Source organism: Calliopsis andreniformis, chromosome 2, assembly GCF_051401765.1.
Source record: "Calliopsis andreniformis isolate RMS-2024a chromosome 2, iyCalAndr_principal, whole genome shotgun sequence".
Classification (NCBI taxonomy): Eukaryota; Metazoa; Arthropoda; class Insecta; order Hymenoptera; family Andrenidae; genus Calliopsis; species Calliopsis andreniformis.
Window position 1 is genome coordinate 3,748,173 of NC_135063.1, and position 14,384 is coordinate 3,762,556.

Sequence of the window (14,384 nt, forward strand, 5' to 3'; positions counted from 1 at the left end):
TGCAGTGGCCGCGTGTTTTTCGACCGCGATCTCGGAGCCAACGCCGGGGTGGCAGCAACAGTAAAACGCCGGTAACGCTACGGAGCAGAGAGAGGGTGAGAGAAGATAGAAGGGGAGAATAGGAGAGAAGAGGAGAGGGAGAGAGATAGATTCGCTCTCTTACGAGTTCGAAGGCAACGGTTACGTCGTTAGTTGGTGGTGTTTGTGCGCGCGGAAAAAGGAAGCGGTTAGCCGGCTCCCTCGCGTCCCGTTCGCACAGAATCGTCCCATCTCGTTCTTCATCGGTCTCTGTCGGTCATCCCGCCACGGTGACGTCGCGACCGTGGTCTCGGTGCTCCTCTTCGATGATAAGCACGTGTGCGTGCCGCTACCTGCTGCGTGTACGTGCATGCGTTAGATCCTCGATCCGCGTATCGGCGTGCAGTTAGTGATCGCGCTGCCTTACCATTTAAGTCTCTCTCCTTCGTGTCCACACGCACGTACAGAGTAGACACACGCAGTCGAAAAAGAAAGTACACCAACGAGCGCGCCCGCGCACATTTTCCTACGGTTTTGTTTGTTGGTTCTCTAGTTCCTCTTGTTGGTTTATTATATAATAGAGAAATATATATATATAAATATAAATACGTATATATATATATTTGGTTCGACGTCGTTTTGTGCCGAGTTCACCAGTTACGAACGGATCAACCGCCGTAACCATGGATATCCTGCCGAGTGGGAACATATTTAGGGAGTTGCAGGACATACACGACACCGGATACTTTTCGGCCCAGCCGTCGCTTGAGGATCATTGGCAACAGGTAAGTGACAGTTGTCTGTTATGCTCTAGTAGTTGCGTTAAGACGTCAGTTTTCTCTCTCCAGGCATTCGGGAGAGAGAAACGTATCAGGCGCGCTCAGCGGGGCAAGTTAAAGCGCTGAATTTCGACCGCGAATCGCATTCCAGCGTAACCTCGACCGCCATATTTGAATTTCTAACCGTCTATGTAGCAATCGCATCGCTAAGTTCAGTGGCGCGCAAAAGGAAAATTGATGCGTGTTCACACGCGGATTATTCCGGGTATACGAAAGAAATGAGAGTTTCGACAAGGTGTTTTTGGCATCGAGGTTACTATTGGAACTTTTTCATAGAGAAGGATACGTGAGAAAAATGTTAGGTTCATTTATCAATCAGAATAGATTAGGTGTTTGTCACCCTTTTTTGGGTGTGATACATTTAAATCGATTATCGGTAGGCAGTGGATTATATTATGACTACGGGGGGTGACCTTGGAGCAAGGTATTAGATCGGTGCGTTTGCCCAGTGACGCGGCCGAGCGTACTATAGACGGCGCGTCCTGTTTGTTTACGAGTGTGCAATGACCTTCCTGGTGGTCTGGGAGGGCAAGAGGGACGATACTTGTTCCCCATTCAATATCTCAGCTGGAGTACAACAGTTTCCTCGCTTCGTTAAAATGGCTCGAGTGACGTCACTGGTTGCACAGCGTATTATTTGTTGAAGCGCTTCCTTTTAACGGTTTATCTAAACTTGCATTTTTTTCTTCTGCGTTGAATTCAATTTTTGCAGCAAAGAATTTCTAAAAATCAGTAGGTATAGATTACTCTAAAACCTATAGTCATTTTCATTTTCTAAAATATTGATTTTCTTCGAAGAAAGAATGTCACTCGATGTATAATAAAATATAAATAGTAAATTGATTAGAAAGTATGCCGCCACTGAAAGGTACAAAATTCAAGTGGAGAGAAAAGTCGAGTTATTTGCAAAAACATTATCTAATATTACAATGGTTAGAAAAAATTATGACGACATTTTCCGCCATAAAACATGCAATATATTTAAAAGAAAAGGAATGTAATTAGAGAGACGTTTCTAAATGTCGTAAAATTATCGAAAATTCCATTTTAATGGACTTTTTATGGGTAGATTGTATCTTCCATTCATGTGAAACGTTTTTTAATAACCTCTTTTAATTACCGATGGCATATCTGCTCGTCAGAGATCGAGATAAAAATTTATGGCGACGAAATATTGGTTTGTCGGTCATGTATTCGACATTTGACCTGCGCAACATTGTTGGGTTCGGTTCAGTTTGGCACTGTGCCTAATTGAACATCTCGAAGGGTTTCCAATGAGAAAACCGTTCGACACTTTAGCCGCTTTCTCCTCTTTCTCGTTAATTACCTGCACGATCGAGTGTTTTTATTATGAGCTAAGAAATACACCGCGATGGCTTCGCTAGACGATATCGCTTTGCTTTTAAAACGCTTGAATCGCGCCTCTTGTCGCTGTCAATTGCGATCTTTCTTATTACATTAGTCTACATCGTTCCTTTCACTCGTGATTTCATTTGCTTCCCTATTGAAGTTAAATTCGACGAAAATAATCGAGATTTCTAGTCGAACCTTTTCATATAATACTTTTTTACAGTTTTGGAGCACTTTATATTTGACCTGGCTATTTTGGATTATATGGATAAAAACAATAGTACGCTTCTAATTTTCTTAGCATGTATAGGTAGAAAGATCAATCACGCTCTTCTAAAGTGCATCGTGCGTATACAGTTAGGACACTATTTTGCCCGTACATTGCATACTGCTCCGTAAGTTATACGATAATGCACATCGACAGGGTGATATCCGATAGGCGAACAGATGGTTAGGTCACATCGGCAGCGCGACAACGTTGGTCGCGTGACCGATAATGCGATTCGACAGGTGCATCGCTGTATATTCTTCTATTCTGAACTTTACACGATCCCGTTTCGCCAGCAATTATCGCCGTTGGCGACGAAACGATCGTTTGACGCGTGTTGCCGTCAAAACCGTCGCAACTCGGATGGTTTCCGAATTTCGCTGCACGATGCACTACCTATACTCTGAATACAAAACCAATATCAATCAATTTAGATAGCTTGCATCGACAAGGAGATCGTATAACATTCTCTTCATCCGTTTACGTAAAACCAAGCTAACAGAAATTTATCGTGATTCTCCACGAGAAAAACTAAAATGTTATTGAAGGGTTTATACCTTGAATCGATAAGTAGCGACGTTTTTGCTAATTATCATGCAATTAATTTTGAAAGAATGACAGAGTATTTTTCCAAGTGAATGTTATATGCAAATTGGGACACATCTACTATTGAATCTGTTTGTGATGTGTAAAGTGTAAATACTATAAGTAGCAGTTCGGGGAACAGTGCTCTACAAGCGTGAATAATTGCGATAATAATGGGTATAATTGCCGGGAACCACGTAATATAATGAACTAACAAGGAAAAAGCAAGCGATGAAAATAACGAGTGTAAGATGACGGGCGACCTTGCTGAAGTTTCCTTTCATCTAACACCTGATGGAATTACTGAAATGCGTCCTACGCTATCGAGGCTCGATGAATTATGCATTTCTAATACGCTAAGCGGATCCAGAGGCCTGTAATATACGACAGTTCTTATTCGAGCAATATGGAGTCGATTCCCTTATTTGTTTCTCGCTAATCCATAAATTGATGGAAATTATTTTTCTTAATTAATTAAGAGTATGTTGATTGATTTCATCTTAAAAGCGCGATATTCTATATATTGTCAATAACAATGAGGATAGCAGAAAAATCTAGACACCATCGCGCACCCTTCCATTCGGTTAATTCAGTAATACCCTTGAAAAGTGGTCTTTCAACATTTTCACGCTCGTACCGTTTGCAAATGAAAATTTCATGCTGTAGGGGGAAAGTAACAGGCTCCGTTCCATTTTCGATTGAATTTTTCACTCACACAACGGAGCTTCGCGCGTCTCTGTAACAGGAAAATAAAATCTCGTTCTGCATTGCTCTTTATTTTTTCATTTCCGCGATACCAGTTAATCGGGATAATCCGACAAGTTGGCCGTGTCGTCGCGGTACCCGATAGCTGTCCCGACAGCTCGAAATTTTTCATGTGCCCGCCCCAGGGGCTTGTTTACCGATCTGTACGCACAAAATCACCGCCCTTATGACAATGTTGTGTCGCTCGCGCTTCGGCTCTGCGTTTTACGACTAACGCGTGAAACTCGCGTAAAAGCTTCAATGATCCCCCGACGAGAGGGTAGACGGTACCGATGCAAAAGTTTTCCACGGATGAATTATACGCTCGTGACACTCGCAGCGGCATCGGTGATATTTTTGTTCCTCTCCTTATACATGAGTTGCCGCTTCCACTTGACGTCGCGTATTACGACACACTCGGCTCGCGCGATATTTTATGGCGTGCGGATCGGTACACGAACGTTTCACAATCCCGTCTCGTGTCGCGCTTGTATCGCGGACGACGCAATCTCTCACCCCATGCTGTTCCCTCCACCTCCGGCGAGACGCTCGCGTCGCTTATCTATCGCGAAATTTCGCGAGAGTTTCTTTCCGCGCGACTTTCACCCGGGCGCGCGATGTTTCTTCCCTCATCGCGTCGCGCGGGCTACGAATTTTATGGACGAGCACATAAATAACCGCGGATACGCGCGCGAGATTGAATACTCTGCGCGATCGCGTTTCCTCCACTCCGCGGCAAATGCACGTAGCGTCCCTGTGACTCGATGCAGCCATCTTTTGCTGATAGATGCGCCGCAAGAATGGGAAATATTATTGGATAGGGGATGTATGATTCCGCTTGGAAATTTATGGGTAATCGTATGTACAACGCGAGCATTCGGAACGATACTGTTTTCATTTAAAGTCGAGGAACTTTTATACCTGGGGATTCTTAACCTAGATATAATCGTTGGAAAGAACGACTACGCGGATGATAGCGTGATCCATGCAGGTTCTAAATTGCGATAGTTTCGTCGGTGACACGAGACTTGGAAGAAACCGGCATCGGGTCGCGTAGCTAAAAAAGGAGGTTGTGCCATCGAAGGTTAACAATGCCACGTTCCGTAGCCACGGCTACAATGGCATCTTTCGCATCACTCGCATTGCGAGCTATTGTACCGGGAAACCATTGTTTCTCGTCCCATTGCGCGCATCGGTGGCACAGCAGCATCAGCAGTCGCGCGGGGAGGGGGCGAGCCGGAGGTGGAAACGGGGCAGGTAGGGTTGGAACACGAACACGAACGGGACAGAGTCGCGTACCAGCGGCCCGTGCTCGAGACAAAAGAGTTACGTCAGGCCCATTCACCCAAAACGCCTTTGTGCGTCCGGATATTCTTATTCCAATGCCAACAAGAGAAACGGAACAGAGGAGACACTGGCAGAGGAGGATACCCCCCTGTACACCGGCAATCGGTCAAGTCACCGAGTCGTGTGCCGTTTAAAGCCGTCCAGAGATTTGCTCTTTTCTCTATCCACCCGAGGAGTACAGGGCGATTCAAAAGAGGATAACAAGAACATTTAGAGACACGCGACACACGTTTAAGAACACAAAAAAGGACATTTTTTATGGACAAGTGAGGAAGAGTCAATACGGTTTTTAATAATGGACATAGTTGGTTAACTTTTAAGGAAAGGGACATTGGAATTAGTTGAGCAAGGTTTAGGGATCACTGATTAAATTTCAAGCGTAGAAACAACTCAAACTACAGGTTCAATATAGTAAGTGGTATATTTGAGAAATAATAATGTTACTTGCAAATTATCTACTATGAGTTATTTCTTAGATATAATTACTGTATTAAACCTGTAATTTCTATGTTTGAAATTTGGTCGGTGGCTGATGATCGGTGGTGATGCTTGAGCATGACTACTCTCTAATACGTTCATAGTTGAGCCACATATCGGTTAGGATAGTCTTAACTGGGGTTCTTGATATTTTTATTTGTTCTTTGGTGAGTTTCTGGTAAAATAATGTATAGATTTTCTTGATGATAGTATTTTCTTTTCTAACGTTTTTGTGAAACGTGTAGGAATAAGGGTCAAATCACACTATCGATACGCTCAATTCTTGGAGCATTAGAAATTGGAGCTCACCGAGATTGGAGCACTACTTATAATGTGAATACATAAGTAGATCCATTCAAAAACAGTGAAATAATACTTGATCGAACGGAGAGTGGAACGTGGACAGATTATGAGCAGTATGAGCGTATCGATAATGTGGCTCGACCTTAAAACGTTTTTGATGAATTGTGAATGTGCTAAAGCACAACTTAGCCTTGATATACGTATATTTTGCAAAGTAATATGAACTTTTCTAGTGCAACCACTTTCTAGTATGAACAGTGGTACAGAAAATGGCATAAAAAATAAAAAAGGTACGATCAATCGAATGATTTAATTCGATGCCAAGCTTCCTCGACCCTCTACGAATGAACTTTCTCAGCGTAATGTCCTGCTCTCCCGAGGCTCATGGGAAGTATCGATGCGTCCCGTGAAAACCTCGAACGCAGGATGTTCTCGCGGTTGTTACCGTGCAGTCGCGCTTATCCCTCGTTCCCGTTTCAGGGGGAGCCGTGGTGTTCCGTTTCGAACCGAGTCTCGGCCGGGAACGCAGTTTATTTCTGAATTGCTCGCTACGACGGCACGCCGGCGTTTTATGTCTGGCGCGTGCCAAAATGAATCCTGGATCCCATCGTGGTCGACGTGCTCTTGTCTGCGTGAATCGCGCGTATATTCGAAATCCTGGTGGAATCAATTCGATTTCTGGGTTGTTTACAGCTATTTTATTCTTTCTTTAAGAGAACAATCGTAGCTACAAGCGTATGTCTGTGTTGAACTTCAAGACTCTGCCAAGAAGTTCATTGTAAATATCCATATACTTACATAAATCTGTTTCCCTTTTGTTCAGTTTTCTGATATATCGTCTTCACCGAGTCGTTTCTCAAAAACAACGATATATCAGTCAATCCAGGTGTGTTACGTAATCCTTTTCTCGCTTGAAATATGAAAAATTTCCTCTGCACGCATATAATCGTATGACACGTTGTAAATCTCGTACACCGCTTGGGCGTGTTATCTCTCCGCGCTGCTCCGGTACGCAAGCAGTGGATCTCTCGCGGAGCACTTATCAATTCGACCAGGTAGTTCCGGTAAATTTGATCGTGGGTCAGCCGGGAGGTTAATCGAACTCAATTCCCAGCAACTTATTGCTGCTCGTATGAAGTTAGATGCGTTGCGCCGATATCCGGGAGCAACCGGGAGGCGGAACGAGCAGAGGAACACGAAGGAGATTCGTTCGCGTTTAATCTGGCGATCCGGGCCGCGAGAGGTCAACTGTTAAAGCGGTGGAAACAGGAAATGCGGGAAAAGGAAGCCGTGACGATGGTGTACGGTTAAATACGCGTTACGGGAAAAGAGAGTGGCGGATGGAGAAAGAGACGAACGCAGTTGGGAAAGCCGACAGAAAAAGGCGACGCGAACGACCAAATCAGTCGGCAGAGACACACGTGTGGCAGGATTAGACGTCGTAGAAGGACGTTGGCCGCGACTTCGGAAACTCTGCGACTCGTCTTTCTGACCCCAGATGCATGTTGTCTCTTTGCATAACGTGTCTTTGGCGTTGGCTCCTTCTTCGAGCCCATTACCTTATGTACACCAAGAGCTGAACGAAATACTTCTCAAGTTTTAGATGGATAAGCAAGTATGTACCTATGAAATATGTTTCTGCGAAAAGAGAGTCGTTACTGAGCATTTTTGAGTTTCCTCCTAGTAGTTGTCGAACTTAGGATCATCAAAGGTAATGTGTTGAAGAAAATTGAATTTAGTTCTTAAGTCAATGGATCATTAAGCAGCCGATCTGCATTCTGTGCCGAGGCGTCGATATAAAAATAGTTAATTAAGCAGCAAACAGAGGCACGTTTCGAGTGTTAATAGTCGACCATTTTGTCGGCGACACAATCGGTAGAGGAAAATTTGCGTAGATAGTCTCGCTTGAATTAACGCGCTTTGCGCGAGTACGCTTCTATCGGGGCAGTTGCGAGCGAAGCGACAGAGGCTAGAAAAGAGGACGGGGGACGAAATCGACGGAAGAGAGAGGCACAAAGGACCGATAAAAACAAATTGGTGCTTTCTCTCCTCGTCCCCTTTTATCCGTCATTCGATCCCCGTTCGGTTTGATCGGTCGGGCAAATTTTGTGGTCGTTTTGCTCGACATTGCCACGTACATTTGCGGCAAAAGGAAATATAATTGTATTAAAATTTGCCAAAGTACTCGTTCAGACGTGCAGTATCAACGTTTCAGTGAAACGAGGAAAAAGTCAATTTGAAAATGCAATCAATCTTCCCCGAAATAACGATAACTCATATGAGATGGTCTTCGATAACGCAATGATGAATTGTACCATTGCTCCACGTTCTCGTAATACTACTAATTCCCTGAAAAATTATTCAGCGGCTGAGTTTTCGATACTCGCGCAATAGCGGTTATTCCAGTAAAGTGCCGAGTATGATTTACCGCTTCGATCAATTAAAGTTGAGTCTCCAAAGCGATTAGATAAGATAACGCATCAACTAAAGCGATTTCTTTTACTTTCCAGCTTTGTATTTTTAGATCGAAATCCCTCGGCGCTTGTAGATACGTAGCCTCTTCTTTTCTATCGATAACGTGAAACTCGGACGCAGTTGCTATTAATCGCGCGGGACCAATGGTTGGCGAGATTTCTGGAAAAAATCTCTCTGAAAAAGTTTTCTCTCGTCGCTGAAAAGCCATACAGTTTCGCGCGATAGCGACGATCACCGTCTCACCGCGTCCTATTGTTATATTGTCCCAAGCCCCCCGCTCGTTCCTCTTATGCGTGGAACGATAGGCAACAGTGGTGCGTGACAATCTGTGTCCAGGACTTTCATCGTTATCGAGTCACTTTACAATGTTTTGTCTGATAGTTAAATCTGCGAAAACCGCTGGTCGATCGCCGCGTTAAAAGCCAGCTGAAATGGAAACGCGTGCCGATAAAACGCTTCGTAACCGATGGTGCGCGAGAATTTTCGAAAAGTTACGTCAACTCCGACACTCGAAGCGATAAAGCTCCTAGGCAGACGTCCCGTCTCGAGCCAATTACCGTGAGCACCTCGTGAAACGCGAATTCAGGTTGAAGTAATTGTTTTTGAAAACGTTGAGCTGTCTCCAAGGCCTCGTCTTCTCCTTCGCGGATCTTCGAACTGCGAATTCGTTGCAATTCCATCGGTGGTACGGATTAAGAAACGTAGTCTAAATAAGTAGAATCGGATTTCGTGTTGTAAGTAAACGTTATTAGAATAACGTTGCTACTTGGTTAGCTGTCACGCGCGAATTGCGCGCGAAAACACCGCGAGTTTAACGCAGGCACTTTGCACACGAATCCGACTTTCAGCTGACACGATTCTGGTTTCGCGCGACGATAATCTTTTCCCTTTTTGAACGATACTTGAGCCGTTAACTGGGTCAGTTCTCGACCAGAAATGACTCAGTATATTTAACGTGTTTGCTGGGGTTATTCCTTCGTCGACTTCCATTTTCAATTTGTTTTTATACTTAATGGGTACAATAAATTGAATTCTACAAAATAAATGTAAAGGGCAATGAGGCTTACGCTAATTGTTAAAAGATATACATTTAACCTCTTGCGTTCTTCAGATGGAAACAGGCGATAATTCATTAAAACCTACGTATCAAAGTCTATTGACTTTCGGTTCGATAATACGTTTCGCGAATTTGGTATCTGGAAATCAAACGATTACGTAAAGGCGCGAAGGAAGTTAGAGTGTACGCAACTCAATAGATTACTTGTACTTCTGTTAGTAATTCCGTGGCACGTTGCTCGGAGTTATAAGGGGAAACACGAGGAGGCGCCTAATTTAGGGGATGGAATACAATTTCTTGTTTACAGAGTTAGTCCGCGTTAATTTTTGGTCTCGGGGAATGTAACAGATGGTGTTTTCTAAGGGGCACTTTGTCAGAATGACGGACAAAAGGTCTCCTCTCATCCTATGGGATGGGAAATGTTACAAGTTAAATATTTACCATTCACGTTCGGAGCAGGATTATGGGATCAGAAATTTCGGTGACGCTAATGCGAAGTGTACGGGCGCGCAATTTCCGTGCGTCGGAATGAAATTTCTGCAGAGAAGAGTTAATGGGGTGGCGCGTTTATCGAACAGAATCGTACAATTGCCGCGGCTTAACACGTAATCGCCTGAACACATGCGAGCTAACGTGTTCAACTTCGGAGCACGTCAGATGGTCTTTGTTTGTTTACAGGACGACACGGTGAAGTTATTCTTAGCAATCGGGGAACAGCGACTCGTCTAACTTTAGAGTGGCGTCTTTAGGCCGCGTTTCTAAACGCGTCGCTCGTAATTGCGCGTGGAAACATTAAAATTCGAAGCCCGTGAAATACGGTCGATCCTGGAACTCATTCCAGTTACTTTATTTCTATCCGCCATTTATCACGGAGTACGCCTTTTAGGATTTCCCTTATCATCCCTCCTTTGGGCGATCTCATTTTCATATCGGCAGCCTATAATAAATATAGGCATTATTACAGCTATTAAAAGCAATTTTTTATACGAGAGAGAAATGTTACGAGACTTGTTGACTCAATAGGCCTTTCTTATCCGAAGCCACGTTTTCGATTCGAGTTTAATGTCATGAACACTAATTGGATACCTGGTCGCAGTGATAAATGGGGGACAAACGTAAGCGTGTTTTAAATTCGCTGTTAGGAAACACCTGCATTCCTGCCGCCCATTTTACCGACTGGAAGCTGAGCCTCGCTTCGAGGGTCTGGCTTGAAGCTGTCACTAATTTTAGCCCCTTGAACGCCGATCCGTTCGGGTTAAATGGATCTGTTTAATAAGCTCGCCGGACACGTTGTGAATCTCAGCTGGCCATATCTTTTCAGCTCGATCACGGACACCGCGCAATTTCGCAACAAATTTGCTCCCGAAAAATTTCGATCTCGGTAAGTGAATTTGAAGTAATTTCGCGCGAAGTCGATACGAAAATATGAATAGAAGGCGACCACCGCCAATGGAACACGCGACACTGTGCAGGCTTTGATTGATGGCCCTGTGGTACGTGTAACCGTTATGATTGATAGATTCGTCTACACAACTATGTAGTACGTTTGCCGCGGATTTTCATGATTCACCGATAAGCATTCCGGTATTCTATGCCTAAATCGATAAGGATATTTAATTCGTGCTGATGACTCAGTATTTAGTAATCGTCTCCGTTGGGATGTCATTTAAATGAGACAGTGGAAGGTCTAATATGAAATATATCAATGTGTAAATTCTGGTATCGTGGAATTCTAAATTTATCTGTGTGTCAGACGTACATTGGCGATTAAATTTCGGAGTCAGCTGTTTTAAAGATCTTTTAAAGACCCCATTAGGTTTCAAACTTGTGTTGCTTAATATTTCTCGTCATTTCACAGATCTTCCGTCACAGTTATACGGGAAATTTTTCTACAGGATCTTTCTGATATCGATACCGTTTAGGCGATTCGATATCAGCGCTTCATTTCCGCGGATGCTATTTTTACTACGGTTACATAACCCATCCAAAACTCGATTCAGCTCGATATGAAGATCATGAATATTGATGCGTCGCGAGGACCGATATTTCGATTGGACCAAATTCTGCTCGGCTGCTGGAATTAAAATCCTCCTACCTCTCTCCCTCTCCCCCCTCTCTCTCTTTCTCGCTCTTCCATTCTCCTTCTCGCTCTCTCCCGTATCTTTCTCAATTTTTCTGCACGTCCCACCCTCTTTCGCTTATCTCCGTTTTATCTCTCTGCCTCCTGGTTAAGCCGATCCCGTAGCGACATTTGCATCGATCTTACTCACGAAATTTCGTTGTCGATCGGCTGGTAAGCGGATCGCCGTAGAAATCCTGAACGACAAACACGAGAGACGGAGGTGGATGGCTCGTTAGGCATCTTAAGCTGTATAGAACGTAACGGTGTTCTCACGGCCGGAAGCGAAACGATAAGTCGACGCCGCGTTCAACCAGCCAGCCGTGCCGTTAACAACTGGCAGACACGCGTTAATGAGTTTCAGCTCTGTAAATACATAAAGGTTGCTCGTCGCGACGCGAATCGGCGTTACACCATGCCCGAACACGTATTTCGCGTGCAAATTCGGTCCTCGTGCAACGCGGTTCACACAGCCAACAATTAGTAATGTAGTTATACAAATTTTTAGTTTCCAGTAAAATATACGGTTATCGTATTAGGTTTTTTGTTGACCTAGTGAGATAATTTTCAAAACATTTTCAGGTAGGTAATCAGAGAAAATGTAGTAAGGAGGTAAAGTGTGTGCTTCGAATGTCCCAGCTATCTGATTTCGATAAAGCAAACTTGTTCTCCTATCAACGAACAGTGCAAAATTATCACGTTCACGTACAAGTGCGTCAGAAATATCTGCAACGTGATAAGTTTTCAGTGAACCTCTCGCGTTTTTACTCTACTGAGTAAAATATCTGGAAACCTATTTTTGCATGGGTTTGCAATATTTCTTGCGCGTAAGCTTGATCTCACCCACGCGAAGATTTTTGTCGCTTCTCGGAGTTCGAAGAGATTAGGAGTTTTGGCTAGCATCTGGTAGCAATACGCTACCCCGACGCTGCTTTTTTAGGTGCTGGTGTAAAAATTGCTCCAGAGAAAAGCCTGCCTGGAGTACATATTTCAAGCTTGTCCAAATATTCGCAGGCACATTTTTAAGTTCCCATCGTGCTGTCGTCGACAACGCGATACCGTAGCTGCTCGTGAATACGTCAGCAATTAATTGCTAATAAATTTGTTTTTCATCTGCGTTGAATTTGAGCTGCTCGATCCATTAACCTTAACACGTTCAAGGCTCAGTCCTTTAAACAAGGAGCCACTCGCGCGTTTCAAGATCCCTCTACTTTCTGCTTCAAACACTGTACATGTTACGGACTATTACGGAGTTCATTGAGTATAAACTACATCAGATGACAGTATACACTATGTATACCTTCCAGCCAGGATCGTACTATTCAGCGCTGGTAAACTTGCATTTGGAAAGTATGCGAGTTTAATTGATCGGAATGAATAGGGTTTGTGTCCCTTGAGAAGTTCCCTAAAACGCTTTAGAAGCAATGCATTTCAGGGAACTTCTCACGAGACATAAATGATACTTTTGACCGAAGCGTAATACTGGCCGAAGTGGTCACAACTAATGAGGAAAGACGGAGTTACTTCGTATGAGCGAGGGACCCCTCTTGCTCCTGTATCGTCTTAAGTGCAAGTTTAACTGCTCTGAACAGTACTGACCTATATATGAATCAGAAGGCTGTGCTAAATTACAAAAAACGCAAAATACGAAGAAGTTGCAAGTACTGCGTCGCGTCTCGGCGGTCAGCGTCATCAGTGGGATCTGTTTACGTGGAAAGGTGGACGAGGAGGAAAAACTGGATCTAGCCGATCGATTTCGCATCTCGTGCTCGTCATGTAATATCGCGGCTCGTTGGCCCGATTCTCTGGCGCATGAGCGCCACTGAGCCCTCTCAAGCAGCGTGGCTGCCTTGTAACGGAGCATCATTGATGTTAATGAGCTAGATTGGAAAGCTGTCCTGCGTTTGAAAGTTATTGAGCTTCGAGCGATCGACGGTCGTTCTCTCGGTGCGTGCACACGCTGGACGCCTCGGCTCGGAGGCAAAGAAGCGGCTGCACGCGTACACGCGAACACATGCTCTCCGAGGAAGCGTAATTTCATGAATGAAATCTGAATAAATCAGCGTGACGTGTTATTACGGGGCGTAGCGCGACCTATAAATCTCGCTAATAAACAATGACGCCAAGCGCTTCTCGAGAGTCTACGATCACGTTGGATTGCCTGATCCTTTTTTTATTTTCGTACCCGTGCTTTTCTTGACGATGATATCTCCCCTGCGCGTCTTGTCTTGGCTGTTATCGTTAAGAAAACGCATTCGATGCTTACACAATCCGCGCGCGATAAGCTAACGCGATGGAGCTTGTGATCGTGCTTAATTGAAGTGATAAGGAATATTGCTGGCGACTGAATAAACTTTTTACTCTTAGAGAAAAGGAAGTGTAAGGAATATTGTGAAAGTCGGAAGTATTCTGATTGAACCTTGGAATACATGCATCGCATTTAGGTATCTGAAGCCATGGACTACTTTGGAGAGGCTATTGTGAACGCTTCAAAATTTATGGAGTTATTGTTTCAGTTCCACCATCCGTTCTCTTGGAAAGAATTAAAATCTTTATTTCTCATGGTTTGAGAACCATTGATTTGCTCGTGTTCGACCGGTACAAATAATATACTTGTTCAGGGCATTGTTACTACGATCTTAATGCCGTACGATTCGGCCGAACCCGATGTCGTGGAACGATCCTGCGTAACCAGTTTCGCCTCGCGATTGTACGTGTGTAGAGAAATGATTTCTCTTGTCACGCGAGATGATGGACAGTATTGTGGGCTTACGTCCACGAGACCAGTACTCGGAGCGTGTT

General features: G+C 44.1%; 1 protein-coding gene across 1 annotated transcript in view; it reads left to right on the forward strand.

Annotated features, from left to right (window-relative positions):
* Window positions 1-570: 570 nt before the first annotated feature.
* Window positions 571-14,384, forward strand: part of LOC143188201 (Krueppel-like factor 6) — a 252,603-nt gene continuing 238,789 nt past the window's right edge. The window contains exon 1 of the mRNA XM_076392322.1: window positions 571-803. Within this exon, the coding sequence (XP_076248437.1) occupies window positions 702-803 (102 nt within the window). The 5' untranslated portion in view covers window positions 571-701. The remainder of the gene's footprint in view (window positions 804-14,384) is intronic.